This window comes from Plecotus auritus (assembly GCF_963455305.1).
Source record: "Plecotus auritus genome assembly, chromosome: 3".
In the NCBI taxonomy this organism is placed as follows: Eukaryota; Metazoa; Chordata; class Mammalia; order Chiroptera; family Vespertilionidae; genus Plecotus; species Plecotus auritus.
The window spans coordinates 125948536-125964936 of record NC_137772.1 but is presented as its reverse complement, the minus strand read 5'-3'; the positions used below and the strand labels follow the sequence as shown (position 1 = coordinate 125964936).

Here is a 16401-nt window from a genome sequence, read left to right as displayed (position 1 = left end):
TGGGGGCCGCCATTTTTATCATGGAGTGATGGTTAATTTGCATATTACTCTTTTATTAGATAGGATTTTTGACTCTTATTACTGTGAGTCTGCACCACTATTGAAAGCAATTGGATGGATTTATTTTCTTATAAAGGAGTGTTGTGTACCTATATTGTAAAATTAGTTCAGGTAATTTTTATTTTGAATTCTAATTATTTTTCTTTTTCCAAAGGTAAAACAAGCTCGTGGAAAACGGAGTTTGTCCTCCCGTCTCAGTGGATACATTCCTCCTAAAGGGAAACAAGAACACGGCTTATCTTCGCCTAAAACTGGAGAGTTGCTGAACTGCACTGAGGACAAAGTGCTCTCGACAGTTGCAGTACTTACCCTCAGCTAAACATCCACTTGTTTTCCACAGACCAGCCAGCTCAGTTACAGGCAGACCTGATTGGTGGTTCCAGACCACTGCATTAAAACATGTAGTGCAATAAAGCAAGTTGAAATGCTTTTGCTTGTGGAGGAGGGTCTTGCCTTTGATTGGGGGGGGGGGGAGGGGGGGGGCGGGGATGCAATGTCTGTAAAACACCGTAAAGTGAAGCACAGTAAAATGAGGTATTCCTGTATTTTCTCTCAGAAGCACATTTTTCTTTAATCACTGATGCAGAATATCTGATTTTTTGTCGTTTTCATTTTTCTTTGTTTAAAGGGTTTCCTTCCTGGGTCTCTTGAGTTTGTCTATATGCAATTTCTTCCTTTTCGTGCAAATGACGAAGAACACACATTACAGCTTTTCCTCCTCTAACAGGTTGTGGCCTGGATGAGAAGGTAGCTATTCCAGGCATAGTCTGGAGGATTTGATTAAATAGCTCCTCCTAAGAAGGGAAAACAGTCAAAGATCAGCTTAAAACAAGTTTTGATTCTTTCTCTAATACCCAATTCTTGAATTGCTATTTAAGGGATTAGCTAAATCATGTCCAGTTAAGCTGATTGAAACCTGTACAGTACCAGGAAGTTATACAAACTCCATGTAACTAAACTAAGGCACTCTTTAAAGAAATCCCTACTCTTGTCATTGCTCTGGGGCTACGTTTGGCCCCAAGCTATCTCTTCTTGCAAAAACAAGTATAAAGCATTGGGTTTGGGTATTGGCAGAGTATCAACCTATCCCCAGATTGTTAGCCCAGTGCAGTTTCCAACACTCACAGTCACTTGGGGTATTAGAAAAATACACTGGTTCTAGAGATTCTGGGTCAGTTGGTCGGGGACTTGGCTTAAGTGATTCTAACGTGGAACTAGGGTTGACCACCACTGGGCTGATGCTGCCTTTTAGCTGATAAGTTAACTAACTCTAAAAGCGAAATAGAGCCAAAACCGGTTTGGCTCAGTGGATGGAGCGTCGGCCTGTGGACTGAAGGGTCCCAGGTTCGATTCCGGTCAAGGGCATGTACCTTGGTTGCGGGCACATCCCCAGTGGGGGCTATGCAGGAGGCAGCTGATCGATGTTTCTAACTATCCTTCTCTCCCTTCCTCTCTGTAAAAACTCAATAAAATATTAAAAAAAAAAAAAAAAAAGCGAAATAGAGCCCTAGGCAGTTTGGGTCAGTGGCTAGAGCATCGGCCTGTGGATCAAAGGGTCCTGGGTTCAATTCCAGGCTTGTGCAGGAGGCAACCAATCAATGTGTTTCTCTCACATCGATGTTTCTCTTCCACTCCCTAAAAAAAAAATCAATGGAAAAATATCCTTGGGTGAGGATTAACTAAAAAATAAAGCAAAATAAATATGCCATAAACTTACTCTGGGATTGTAAACAGATACACACTTTCTTGAAGACAATTTGCCTTTAAATATGATGCTTCTTATAGGCATTTATAAAGAGGAAATGAACTTAAAAAAATGAATATCAAGTTTCTAGTTTTCCTATTTAAATGTTAGATATTCTATAATTTGTATAATAGGGTAATATAGCCTTTAAATTATGATGTAGAATGTTTTCACATGGCAAAATATGCTACAATGGAAAACGTAATGGTATATACAGTATGCTTGCATTTTGAAAAACAAATTTTAAAGCTATTATCACTAATAGAATTACTGTTACTTTGCTTTTACATTAAGATCAGCAAACAAAAAACAGTTACTACTGTTTTTACTTACCATTTTATTTTCTGGCTCTTCTGCATTCTTTGCTTTCTTTATAGTAACTTGAACTTTATACTTTTTCTCAATCCACCGCTGAATCTGTTTACTCTTTGTGTTCAAATCATGTTGTCCGATATTTGAAGAAAAAACTAGTTCCTTTGTCAGAGTAGGTCCTAGTTTGAAACAGTGAGACTTGGTGCTGGGATTATTTACTACCCTGTTTATTAGACTAACCTCACCACATACACTTCAGAAAATCTTAGGTTGCCACAGGGGCCTTAACAGTCCTCTCACCTGACTAGTTTCTCAGACCATTAAACACTTTCTTTAAAATAGGAGACAGACATACAGGTACCATTTTGTTTTCCCTGTCAAGGACATTTAAATATGAAATGTCTCCATTTATTGTTGCCATCATTTGATGAAAGAACACAAAAAGAATGGTCCTTCAAAGGGAACAAGTTTAGCTTTATAGTAAACTTACTGTTTTTCTTTTGGGTGTGGATCTGTCTGGGAAGTACTATTCTCATCTTATTCTTCTGTGATGCCCTCCTAGCTACAGTGGAGTCATCCAGACTGCATCCTGCATTCATTCATTCACTCTCTACTTTGCATATCCCAATTATTAGAAAACTATAGGCTCAGTGCACAAAATTCATGCACGGGTAGGATCCCTAGGCCTGGCCGGCAATCAGGGCCCAGCAGGGCCTTCCAGCTGCTGGCCAGGGCCTCCCTTCCCTGGCAGCCAGCCAGGGCCTTCCTTAGTTCCGCACCGCCCCCTGGTGGTCAGTGCATGTCATAGCGAGCAGTCGAACTCCCAAGGGGGACAATTTGCATATAAAGCTTTTATATATATATATATAGGTTTTTTTATTTTAGGGAAGGAACAGACTACTCATTAAAGGCATTGGGACAATTGAGAATTTCCATATGGGAAGAAAAGTTAGGTTTTAACCCATACAAAAATCTGCCCATATGTACTATTTTAATGTGGAAAAAAAACCACTTTAAGACAAATAGAAGAAAAGAATGGATGTTTATGACCTCGACAAAAGAAAAACAAAAGCGAAAAATCTAACTAGGATAAGGCTTTTGCTTCATACAGAACAGAGAATCCTATAAATCAGGAAGAAAAATAAACCATCAAAGAAAAAAGAATATGAATAGGCAATTTGTAGAAGAGGAAACTCAAATGGTAAAAGGAACTACAAATTAAAACAGGATATGGTGCCCTAGCTGGTTTGGCTCAGTGGATAGAGTGTCGGCCTGCGGACTGAAGGGTCCCAGGTTCGATTCCAGCCAAGGGCACATGCCCGGGTTGTGGGCTCGATCCCCAATAGGGGGCGTGCAGGAGGCAGCCGATCAATGATTCTCTCTCATCATTGATGTTTCTATCTCTCTATCCCTCTCCCTTCCTCTCTGAAATCAATAAAGAAATTAAAAAAACAAACAAACAAAAAAACAGGATATGGTTTCTCACCCATTAGCATGACAAAAATTAGAGTCCAACGTACCGAGTGTGGGTGAGAATGGAGAGAAATGTTCATATACTGCATGCTGATTTGCCCCATAGGAATCGAGCATGCACAAGGAGATACTGATACATGCATATACTCATTATTTGTAATAATGAAAACTAGAAACAAGCCCAATGGCCAAGGAAATGGACTAACAAAGCTATAGTACATGCTTATGAAGAAATGTCACTTGGTAACTATATTTAGCTATAGCTAATATATAAACATCTTGAAAACAACAGTGTGCCCTTTATAATTTTATGCATACAAAATTATTCTATATACTGTTTGTGACTGTATCTGTCTGTAATGAGTTTAGCAACATGGACTGGATCTACACCCTGAATCCATGAGAGTGAGTGGACTGGGCCTTTGGGGAAGAAGGATGGAACAGGAGAAGGAAGCACAGGACTTCAACTTTTCTGTAATGTTTTGTTTAAGAAATCTGAAGTATGACAATGTTAATGTTTATTTTGTATAAGAGTTGTTTATTTTTCTGGTTCTAATTTCCAAAATAAGGGTAATTCTAAAAAAGAGTTCTTTTATTAACACCTTCTTGCTTCCTTAAAGCTACAATCAGGTGGCCGTAGTTTCCTATCAGGACAAAGTCATGCCTTTGACAATCTCTGAACACAGCGAGGTGTCTTCTCCAGTCTGTCCATTTTTTTTTCATAGACATAGTTTGATGACCTTATCCCCTAGTTGGCCTCTTCTGAAAATTTTTTGTTTTCCAGTCAGCATCCTTGTTAAATCACGAGAATTCTCATGTTTTCTGTTCTAAGGTTTGTGGCCAATCACGAGAATTCTTTAAAAAGATTTTAGTTTGAGAGAACATGTAATAACTTCAAAATGCAATGGGTATTTAATTTTAAAGCGTGCCTTTAACATTTATGTAAAATGATTTTTGTACTCGTTCAATAGAAACTTATCTGGCCACTGGGTACAGCTAGCAATAAAGCTACTGGTCTGCAATGTGTTAAGTGTGGTGTTACAAACTGAGCCACAGACTACGTGTGACTTTCTCAAGACACACAACCTCACTGGGACTAGTCTTCTGACCCCCACTCCAGTGCCTTTTCCACTGAACAAACTTTCATAATGATCAGTAATAATTAAAAATCATGAAAAACCAACATTTTCACTTATCCAATTAATGACTTTTATAAGGTTTAAATGACAAATGCCTTGTTAGGTGACTGGCAAAATATGTAAAAGAGTGTTACTACCAGTATCGTAACAAAATACTCAGGCATAGATGCTCTATGAATCCCGAGTTTAAAAAGTGCCTCTGTGGAATTAGCCAAACACCTCCACTTTGAGATTTTTTTTTTTTAAAAGGAGGGTAAATGAGTGGCTCAGGACAGGAATAGGAACTTGAATCCATCTCTTCTGAGTCTCATTACATTACACCCATTGGTTACTCTGCCTGCCTGGGCATTAGAAGACAAAGCTAAGGGAAAAGGGAAAAGATTTCCTATTATTTTGGTGGTGTTTACCTTGTTTTTCCTCATTTAACATAGGTTTAAAAAAAGGTGATTGACACAGGATACAAGGAAAATTAAAAAAGGAACAGAAATGAGGGATGAAAAAAGCACTGGAAACAGTGGTGAAACTGAATTTTTGTTTTTCAACCCATTGTCACAGGCATCGTACAAATGCCCAATTTAAACTACTGATTTATAGTCTTAAGGAATTCAAGGGGCAAAGAGCAAACAACCTACCAGTTTTAGGACTAGCCTTTTCCTGCTCTCTCAGTCTCAGCCGCTCTTCGTGAATCTGTGTGCCTGTCATGAGCTGGTACTCGGGAGGGTCTGTGCTGGGCTTCCTTTTCACAAGTCGCAGGTTACGCTCGTCCATAAGTCGAATCACATCTGCTCGGTGCATGTTCCCCAAATCATTGCCCTTCTCATCAAAAACATGAATGATTCGCTCACTAATTTTTCTTCCAATGTTACTAAAATCAGTTTCATTATTTTTTCTCTTTTTTCTTTCATGCTGGGAGTCTTCAACAGTACTAAAAGCTTTTGCATGAATTAGATAAGACAGTCTTGGGACAGAAGCAGTAAGGGGCAATTGTGCTAGTGCCATCTTTTGCACGATGTATTTACCCAAACATCTTCTAAGACAGTTATTTTTAGTCTTTATGGTTTGTAATATTATTGACCTTAGAAAAATAGCAGCCATCCTAAAAAGTAGGGAGAACAGTTGATTAAAATTAAATCATTTGTTCTTGTGGTTTGATATAGTGGTACAAGGAGGGTGTGTGTGTGAGGCTGTGGAAACTATGTCATCTGTGAATGTTCTGGATCTGTGTATAGAAAATTTACACAAATAACATGGACCATGAGGTGACCATGTTCACACTCATGGTAGTACTGTCCCCAATATGTTGTTAGAATAAATCATATTTGCACAGTGCACTTTTCTTCACCAAATAGTATTTCATTTGATTCTATTTCCCATGGATCTTGTAGTGCCAACTTCAAAAGCAAAATCTGAAGAGTTTATTTGGGAGGATGCAGAATATAAAATATTTGGCGATTCATAAACACCAAGTCATAAATATTTTTTTTTGTTTTTTTTAAAATATTTTTTATTGATTTCAGAAAGGGAGAGGATGAGATAGAAATATCAATGCTGAGAGAGAATCATTAATCAGCTGCCTCCCGCACGTTCATAGGTCAATGCTCACCACAGAGTCACAACAGCCAGGCCAATTCATAAACTTTTAATACATTTAACAATTTGTCAATATATTTGACTAGAGGCCCAGTGCACGAAATTTATGCACGGGGGGGAGGGGTGTGTGTCCCTCAGCCCAGCCTGCACCCTCTCCAATCTGGGATCCCTCTCACAATCCAGGACTGGGGCTCCCAACTGCTCGCCTGCCTGCCTTCCTGATTGCCCCTAACCGCTTCTGCCTGCCAGCCTGATCACCCCCTAACCACTCCCCTGCCAGCCTGATTGATGCCTAACTGCTCCCCTGCCAGCCTGATTGCCCCCAACTGCTCTCCCCTGCAGGCCTGGGTCCCCCCCAACTGCCCTTCCCTGCAGGCCCAGTTGCCCCCAACTTCCCTCCTCTGCTGGCCTGGTCACCTGACTGCCCTCCCCTGCAGGCTTGATCCCCCCAACTGCCCTCCCTTGCAGGCCTGGTCCCTCCCAACTGCCTTCCCCTGCTGGCCATCTTGTGGTGGCCATCTTGTGTCCACATGGGGCAGCCATCTTGTGTACTGGAGTGATGGTCAATCTGCATATTACTTTTATTAGATAGGATAGAGGCCTGGTGCATGGGTGGGGGCTAGCTGGTTTGCCCTGAAGGGTGCCCCGGATCAGGGTGGGGGTTCCCTTGGGACATGGGGCGGCCTGGGCGAGGGGCCTGTGGTTGTTTGCAGGCCGGCCATGCCCCCCAGTGACCCAAGTGGAGGCCCTAGTATCTGGGATTTATTTATCTTCTATAATTGAAACTTTGTAGCCTGGAGCGGAGCCAAGCCTCCTGCTCGCTCCATGGCTGCAGCCATTTTTGTTGGGATTTATTTATCTTTTATAATTGAAACTTTGTAGCCTTAAGCGGAGGCCAAGGCAGGCCAGGGCTGCTGAAGCTTGGCTTTCTCCATTGCCGGGGCAACTCAAGCCTCCTGCTCTCTCCAGCTCTGTGGCTGCTGCCATTATTGTTGGGATTTATTTATCTTCTATAATTGAAACTTTGTAGCCTTGAGTGGAGGCCTGGGCCCACCAGGGTGTGCGGAAAGCTTGGCTTCCTCTATTGCTGGGGAAACCCAAGCCTCCTGCTGGCAGCCATCTTGATTTGGGTTAATTTGCATACTCACTCCTGATTGGCTGGTGGGCATGGCTTGTGGGTGTAGCAGAGTGATGGTTAATTTGCATATTACTCTTTTATTAGATAGGATGGTACACAAAATATAAGAGCACTATTCTGGGAAAGTGGACTCTATGAGGAAAGCTGACCCACTGGAAGAACTAGTTGAGACTATCAGAAAGGAAATACCCTGATATTAATCAAAGTGCTGATCTAACAAAGTATCAAGACCAGTTACAAGGCAAGTAAGACTACTTCTGAAAGTTAACTAAGCATCAGGCACACACGGTGATAGTGGTTTCATGGTTATAAGTGCTGCACTTATAAATGGCATTTTGACTTTTTAGTTGCTACTCTGCCACAATAAGTATCTCTCTCCTTCTACTCATGTTAGGTAAAGCTTAGAAGTGCAGGCTGAAGGAGGGATGAGAGGACACATTCATCTTTTCATCTAAGGTTTGCTGAGAAACACCAGAGAATCAAGAACTAGGAAAGGTATGCCTTGTCAAAGATGAAAAAGGAAAGGATGAGGTGTCTTACATAGTGCTTCGCAAAGAATGGTCCCAGGGTAACCTGCACAAGACTCACCTGAGCTGTTAAGATTGGAAATTCTCTCTGGTCCCTAGCTTTGATCCCACCTGCCAACCCACTGTTCTTACCCACCAATACTTCTCATACCCCTTATAACAAGTGATATGGGGAAAAAAGGCTCAGCAAATTTTTTAAAATATATTTTAAAATGGATGTCAGAGAGAAAGGGAGAGAGAGAAATGTCAATGATGGAGAGAATCATTGACCAGCTGTCTCCTGCTCACCCCTACTGGGGACTGAGTCTGCAACCTGGGCATGTGCCCTGACCAGGAATTGAACTGTGATCTCCTGGTTCATAGGTCAACATTCAACCAGAGCCATGGCAACTGGGCAAGACTCAGCAAATTGAACAGAAAGTGCATATAATGTGCATATCCTTACCTCCCTCCTTACCTAGCTTGATAACATTGAAATTCATTGCTCTGGCTCCCACCTCTTCCCTGAATTCCAAATGTGTGGAGTTAACTGCCCCTCCCCAACTTCTCCACTTGATATCCAACAGTCACCCTAGAGTGAGCATGTCCAAGACTGAATTCACCTTCCACCCTACACTTGCTCTTCCCTCAGTCTTCCTGATCTCATATGGTGACAACACATCCTTTCGGTTGCTCAGGCCAAAATGGCTAAGTTATCCTTGGCTCTTCTTTTTCTCTCAGCAATTCATCAGCAAATCCTATTGTTCAACTGCTAAAATATATCCAGGGTCCAACCACTTCTCTTTTTACACTACTATCACCCTGCCCCCAAATGCCACCATAATTTCTCCCCTGGATTACAGTAATAGCCTCCTAACTGGTCTCCCTGCTCTGTCCTTCCCCCCCTATAATTTAGCACCCACAAGGCACATAGAGTGATCCTTTAAAAATGCCTCCTGTGGCCCAGCTGGCGTGCTCAGTGGCTGAGCATTGAGCTATGAACCAGGAGGCCAAGGATTGATTCCTGGTCAGGGCATATGCCCGGGTTGTGGGCTTGATCCCCAGTGGGGGGTGTGCAGGAGGCAGCTGATCAATGATTCTCTCTCATCATTAATGTTTCTATCTCTCTCTCCCTTCCCCTCTGAAATAATATACACATATATATATCTACACTAATAAAAGAGAAACATGCAAATTAACCATCACTCCGCTACGCCCACCAGCCAATCAGGAGTGAGTTTGCAGATTAACCCAACAAAGATGGCGGTGGCCACGGAGCTGGAGTGAGCAGGAGGCTTGGGTTGCCCCCGGAGATGGAGGAAGCCAAGCTTCCCGCCCGCCCTGGCCTCCGCACAAGGCTACAAAGCTTCAATTATAGAAGATAAATAAATCCCAGATACCTGCTTCCAGCCCGCCCTGGCCTCTGCTCAAGGAGGCGCTGAAAAAAAAGCAAAGAAAAAAAAGCCCCTTACCCAGGCTGGCCACACCCCCATGGGGTGAGGGTCCCCGCTGGGGGGCATGGCCAGCCTGCAAACAGCCATCAGCCCCTCACCCAGGCTGGCCACGCCCCCTCAGCAGGGACTCTCACCACATGGGGGCATGTCCGGCCTGAAAACCACCACAGGCCCCTCGCCCAGGCCACCCCACACCCTTCAGGGCAAACCAGCTGGGCCCCAACCGTGCACCAGACCTCTATCTATACTAGGGGTTCTCAAACTACGGCCCGCGGTCCACGTGCGGCCCGCCGAGGACCTTTATCCGGCCTGCTGGGTGCCGCTGCCTGTCCTGTTTAGCAGCCGACTCGTCCCGGGCTCGCAGTGCGCATAGGAATTTGTTCATAGTGTTATTTTAAACTATAGTCTGGCCCTCCAACGGTCTGAGGGACAGTGAACTGGCCCCCTGTTTAAAAAGTTTGAGGACCCCTGATCTATACTAATAAAAGGGTAATATGCTAATTAGACTGGGAGACCTTCCAGACCTTTTGGACAAAGCCATGGTGGCGGAGCCGAGGTAGAGGCGGTGCGAGGCCAAGAGGGGAGGGCAGTTGTGGGTGATCAGGCCAGGATGGGACGGCAGTTGTGGGTGATCAGGCTGGTGGGGGGTGGGGCTGCTGGGGGTAAGCAGACCAGCAAGGGGGCCAGTTGGGGATGAGCAGGCCGTCAGTGGTGGTCAGTTGGAGGTGATCAGGACAATGGGGGGGGGGCAGTTTGGAGTGAGCAGACCAGTGGGGAGGGGATGTGGGGGCAAGCAGGCCAGCAGGGGGGGGCAGTTGGGAGTGAGCAAGCTGGCAGGGGAGGCAGTTGGGGGTGAGCACGCTAGCACGGGGGGCAGTTGGGGGTGGTCAGGCTGGTGGGGGGGCATTTGGGGGCGAGCAGGCCAGTGGCGGGGGGGGGGGGGCAGTTGGGGGTGAGCAGGCCGGCAGGCAGAGTGGTTAGGGGCAATCAGGCAGGCAGGCAGGCAGGTGAGCAGTTAGGAGCCAGCAGTCCCAGATTGCGAGAGGGATGTCCGACGGCCGGTTTAGGCCCGATCCCTGTAAACAGGCAGTAGGACATCCTTCGAGGGATCCTAGATTGGAGAGGGTGCAGGCCGGGCTGAGGGACCCCTCCCTGCCATGCACGAATTTCGTGCACTGGGCCTCTAGTATATACATATATTAAAATGCCTCCTGTGCTCACAACCCTCCATTTGCTCCCATCTCAGGGAAAAAGCCAAGCCCAGGTTGGAGTCTATGATGCCCTCCATTAACATGGCCTCCACCTCCTTCTGCCCACAGTGCTGACCCCACTTCCTCCAGCTCACTCTGTTCCAACCTTGCTGGCCTCCTTGCTGTTCCTTGTAACACTAGACCTGCCCCTCTTCCAGGTCCTGGCACCAAGGCACTCCCTTCCTTCAGACAGCTGCATGGCTCATTTACTTCAGGTCTCTGCTCAAATGTTACCCCCAATGAGGCCTTCCCTGTCCACTCCTTATAAAATTGCACATCCCATCACTTTCAAACCCATTACCCATTGAAAAAAAATTCATTGCCTGACATCTTACCTAATAGACAAACATGTAAATTGACCATACCTCTGCTAGGTCCACAGCCAATCAGAGTATGTAAATTAGAAGGCCAAAGATGGCGGCCGCCCAGCTGCTCCAGGCGCAAAGTGGCCAGGTCGGGCAGGACGCCTGCTATGAGAGGGAGGGCTGGGGGCGAAGGGATCTACAAGAGCGGAGTGCCGCAGTGAAGACAAGACTGCAGACTCTGGAGTCTGCAGCAAAGATGAAGATGGCAGACTCCAGTTGGAGTCTGCAGCAAAGACGAAGATGGCAGACTCAGGCTGGAGTCTGCAGCGAAGCAGCGAAGATGAAGATGGCAGACTGGCTGGAGTCTGCAGCGAGGCAGCGAAGATGAAGATGGCAGACTCCAGCCTGAGTCTGCAGCAGACGAAGAAGGCAGACTCTGGCTGGAGCGAAGGCCTTGGTCCCGGGTGCCGGAGGAAAACGAGTGCTGGAAGACAAGGTAAGGAAGGCCTATTGCACGAATCTCTTCATGCAATGGGCCTCTAGTATTATATATTTACTAGAGGCCTGATGCACGGATTCGTGCACTTTGGGGTCCCTCAGCCTGGCCTGCGCCCTCTTGCAATCTGGGACCCCTCAGGGATGTCAGAGAGCTGGTTTCAGCCCGATCCCTGCAGGCCTAGGGACCCTACCCATGCACAGATTTTGTGCATTGGGCCTCTAGTGTTTAATAAAAAAGTCAGATATTTGTTGGTGGAGGAAGGTCCCAAACCTAAAAGCAAAAAAGTCTGATGAGAGCAGAGAAGATATTCTTCCATTTATTATCAAAAAAGTAGCAGCATCATGTCCCAAATTTCACTGTGAGTTACGATAAAAGCTAATGTGCATTGTGAAATGAATCATCAACGCATTAAATGGAAAATATTTCAAAATGTAGGATTTTTAAGAACAAGGAAGGAAATAAACTAGGTATAGAAAAAGATAAAATTTATAAAAACCCTGTTATTTGAGGTTGAAAATATAGTGATTTCCTCCTAGTCTTCCTAAATAATTATTTCTCAACATTTTTTATAAGGAGAAAGTATTTTTATACTAGTAAATAAGTTATACTTATTTATAAAATAAAGACTATTTTAGAAAAATGATGTAGAATATTTTAAAGTTTAAAAACACTTTCCAGGAAGAGAAAAAGGTAAAGTGTAGAAGTACTATAACTGTGTTTTTTAAAAGTCCTTTACCATTACTTAAATTTTTAAAAGTTTTAAATTTTTTTGACTTATACAGCAATTAAGTTTCATTACTAGTTAATTTTTGGCTTTAGATCAGCAAAGTTGAAGATGTACACACTCCTTCAAAATAAGCTTTTAATAGATAAAATTATAAATACAAAGTAAAGAAGTATGTGTTATTAAATTTGAACTGCAAATATCCACAGAAACTCAAATAATTATTAAGGCTGATTTCAGAGAGGAAGGGAGAGGGAAAGAGATAGAAACATCAATGATGACAGAGAATCATTGATCAGCTGCCTCCTGCACGCACCCTACTGGGGATTGAGCCCGCAACCTGGGCATGTCCCCAGTCCAGGATCGAATCTGGGATCCTTCAGTCCACAGGCCGATGCTCTATCCACTAAACCAAACCAGCTAGGGCTCCATTTTATTTGTTTTGATACATTTCAAAAGTAAGCTGCAGACATTGGTATACCTACCTTCAAATACTTCAGCATGCATATCATTAACTAGAGTTCAGTATTTGTTTATGATTCTTTTTGTTTTCTCCAGAGACAAAAGTTACAAAAAATGAAATGTACGAATCTTAAGCATGTCATTTGATTGAATAGTTTTCGACAAGTACAAACACTTTGGAACCAAAACTTCTATCAACATGCAGACTATTACCATCACCCCAGAAACTTCCTTTATACTTCTTCCAAATCAATCTCCATCCCCATCTAGATGCTACAATTATTCTGATTTTTTCCCCCATCATAGCTTCTTCTAAGATTTCATATAAATGGAATCAAACAATATGTAATGTGGGTAAATAAAGGATATTTTTAAGATTCATCCATGTTACTGCATGTATCATTAGTTTGTTCCTTTTTATTTCTGACAAGTGTCCCAGTATATGCATATAATGTAATTGTTAAGTCCAGTTTCCAGATGGTGAACACTTAGGCTGCTCTCAGTTTTTGGCTTTTATAAATAAAGCTGCTATAAACTTTCTTGTATCTCCACCCCCAACAAAAAAGTGACCAAATGATTACTGCTCCACAGGACAGCGGCATTCCCCTTGTACATTATTTTGCATTACCTCTTTTCTTCGCAGGTACCCTTTGTGATCTGTTATTTTGCATTACCTTTTGCAGTACCTCTTTGGAAGGTACTGATAATGTATTTTTAAGGAAACTTCCTGAAATGCAATTTAAATACATGGTTTAGTAAATATAATCATGAGGGGTTGTGGGGAGTGCTGTCATGTAAGAAATTAAATTGCTGATGTGTATTTTGAAACCAAGCAGGCTAAGGAGTGAAAATAACTTCTTTTATTTGTTCACTCACTGCCTTTCTTTCTTATACAGCTGATATTCACAAGCTCATATTAACATCTGTTCTTTCCAGGGAGGATGACTGGATCGAAGTGACATAGACTCTAGTGGTTTAAGTATTTGTGAAATTAATTTTGCAATTTCTATGAGTTTAAAATTATTTCTCATACCTTCCAAAGGAGTTTCACTAAGTTCTTATTCCTGTCTGAAACCTGCAAACTGTCCCATCTGCCCTGTTCCAACCTGGGTTGTGCAGCCTCCATCCCAGAGGACTGCACCATGGTTACCGATCCTTCAGGTCATTTGTCCCTTGGCTCTGGTTTTCTCTTCCATGAGGAGCACGAAGTACTCTTCATACCCAGGTTGACTGTTTAAGAGCTGAAACGATGATTTACAACACTGGAAAAAAAGCACTGTATACCTTTGGCCAATTTCTCAACTCTTTGTTTTGTTAATCCTCTCCTGAAAATATTTTTTCCACTGCTTTCAAGAGAGAGTAGAAGGTAGGGAGGGAGGAGGGTGGGGGGAGAGAGAGATACCGGTGTGAGAGAGATACATTGATTGAGTGGTTGCCTTCCGAATATGCTCTGTGGACTCTCCACGAGGGGAGCGGGGTGAGTGTGGAGGGGGGCAGGGGATGAACCAGCAATCTGGGTATCTGCCCTTGTCCAGGAATTGAACCAAAGACCTTTCGGGCCAATGCTCCAACCACTTTGCCACACGGGCCAGAATCAATTTCTTAACTTTTTAGCTATAAAAAATATTTCATTAGTTATTTTATTGAAATAATCTAATGACCAACCAAGAAATGTTTTCTAAAAAGCTTTTAAATCCAGAACTAAAGACGCAATTTCACCAGTTGGATTTATTCTCATAAATCTTCTAGATGGTCATCTCATCTTCCAGAACTCCATATCCAGAAAAAAGCACCCTGGTCCATCCAGAGACACATGTCATCTTTTCCACTCTGCTCTCCCACTTTCATAGCTAACCCAACACAAAGTCTCATCAGTTTTACATCCTAACACCACTCAAATCCATCCACTTCTCTCCATATCCAGGGCTACCGTCCATCTCTTGTTTGGATTCCCATCAGTCTTCTAACTAGACTCTTACACCACACTTGAATTCTGCGACGGACGCTCCCCTCTGTATTGCTGTCACCACACCTAGTGTCCTCCCCACCTTAAAACTGCCCCGCGTGAGGCCAAAAGGCCCTTCCCACCTCTCCAATCTCATTTCACACCAAACATCCTTTTTGTCTAACCACAGTGGCCTTTCAGATTCTTTAAATCAAGCATGTCAAACTCAAAGGCTAAAACAGGCCAAATAAACAAGGTTTAAGTTTATGTGGGCCGCAAAAAAACAAAAGCTTCAATTTTCATAGAAATGTAGGTTTATTTTGATAGCGACATGCTGAATACAAAGGGCTGAAATAAATGAGTAATTGTTAACATAAAATAATAGAACATTTTAATAAAAAGTATTTTTTCTTGAACATTAACTTACCAAGACACTGAGTAACTGCACAAATAAGCATAACGCAAATGAACCTATTTTTCTTGTTCTCCGAAAGCGAAATATTTTCTGTTGTGCACACCAAACAAGTCAGTCCAAGACTAATGACGTGGCAATTGGCTGCTAAACTATTCGCTGCTACTATTAGTGGAGAGAAATGGTGCGCCTGCTCTTAAGGCAATGAATGCAACATGATTATAGTAATCAGTCATTAGCGAACGTTGTAGTTCATTATAAATAATTATGTGTAACAGGATATTGTAAAAATTAAGTTGCGAATTTTTATTAAAACATTTCTTACATACCATTATATTGGCTGGGCCGCAAAAATATTCATTGTGGGCCTCATGCGGTCCTGGGCTGCGAGTTTGACATGCTTGCTTTAAATGTCCTTCCCATCCCTTGTGTTAGGAAACACATCATTGCTTAATGCCATCTTTCTCAGCATTCTTCTTATTGCATCCCAGACTTACCCAAATCTCCCCTACTCAGCCTCCCCACACCCTCGTTTGTTGAGCTCAACATTAATGCCAAACATTAAATGCTTCCAGTATAGTTTATCTTTCCCATACAGCATCTATCACAATTATAATTTTGTTATTATCATATTACTGTTTCCTTCACTAGAAGGTAAGTTCTATGAAGCGGGGAAAGAATCTGGTTTATCATTCGCTGTATTGTGCTGGCACAATAAATAGTAGTTGATTTTCCGCCACTTTTGGTACTTTCTTGGACGGAGGCCTTTCCCAACATGCACTTGCAACCGCGACTTTTCAGTAAGAAAACTTATTTACTTCTTTCACAAGTCTTATGCCATGGAGCCTGCTGAACAATAAGTGGGAGTAAAAAGAAATTCCACAATCACTTCGACCCACCCCAGCCGCTTTCGCTTGGCCAGCCCTTCCGCCCAGGCACAGAGCGCAGTTACATAGGCGGAAGTAGCGCTTCCCAGAGGCGCGGACTGGGTCACGAGCGTCAGAGACGACCACGCTCACCTCAAAAAGGCGTAGGGACGCACGGCGTGCGCGCAGATGCGCACGTACGTGCGCCGATATGGCCGGGCTGAATGTCTAAGGGAACGCAGGCCCGGCGCAGGGAAGCACGGACAGCAGCCGGGGCCCAAAGACGGCTTTACCCAACCCCGACGGCCTCTCCGCGCTCCGCCGGCAGCCTGGGTACACTGACCTTCCGGGGACACGGCCGAGCGCAGGGCCGCCGCCGCAGGGGTGGCCCTAAGACCACGTCCTTCCGCCTCAGGTTCTCTTGGCCACTCAGCGCCTTTGCCCCTGCCTTTCCCTGCCGGCGTTCGAAGGTCCGGAGAAAGGATGCGGGCTCCGTGGAGAGGCACCTTCGCTTTCCGTAGT

The 16401-nt window shown here is 43.7% G+C and overlaps 2 protein-coding genes across 4 annotated transcripts in view; one reads left to right on the top strand and one right to left on the bottom strand.

Moving 5' to 3' along the window:
• GTF3A (general transcription factor IIIA) overlaps window positions 1-646 on the top strand; it is a gene marked incomplete at its 5' end in the record, with an annotated part of 12960 nt that extends 12314 nt beyond the window's left edge. The window contains one exon of the mRNA XM_080660159.1: window positions 215-646. Coding sequence (XP_080516285.1) covers window positions 215-379 — 165 coding nt within the window. The 3' untranslated portion in view covers window positions 380-646. The remainder of the gene's footprint in view (window positions 1-214) is intronic.
• On the bottom strand, window positions 582-16401 carry MTIF3 (mitochondrial translational initiation factor 3). 3 transcript variants are annotated; one of them, XM_080659104.1, is made up of 5 exons: window positions 16223-16401; window positions 11032-11455; window positions 5361-5824; window positions 2138-2295; window positions 582-854 (listed from the first exon to the last, which is right to left on the bottom strand). In XM_080659104.1, exons 3-5 carry the CDS (start codon window positions 5821-5823, stop codon window positions 669-671), a joined length of 807 nt encoding a protein of 268 aa, XP_080515230.1. In that variant the 5' UTR covers window position 5824; window positions 11032-11455; window positions 16223-16401; the 3' UTR covers window positions 582-668. The 3 variants fall into 3 exon arrangements, with proteins under 3 accessions (XP_080515230.1, XP_080515229.1, XP_080515231.1); XM_080659103.1 differs by lacking the exon at window positions 11032-11455 and having other exon boundaries at window positions 16033-16392; XM_080659105.1 differs by lacking the exons at window positions 582-854; window positions 11032-11455 and having other exon boundaries at window positions 2006-2295.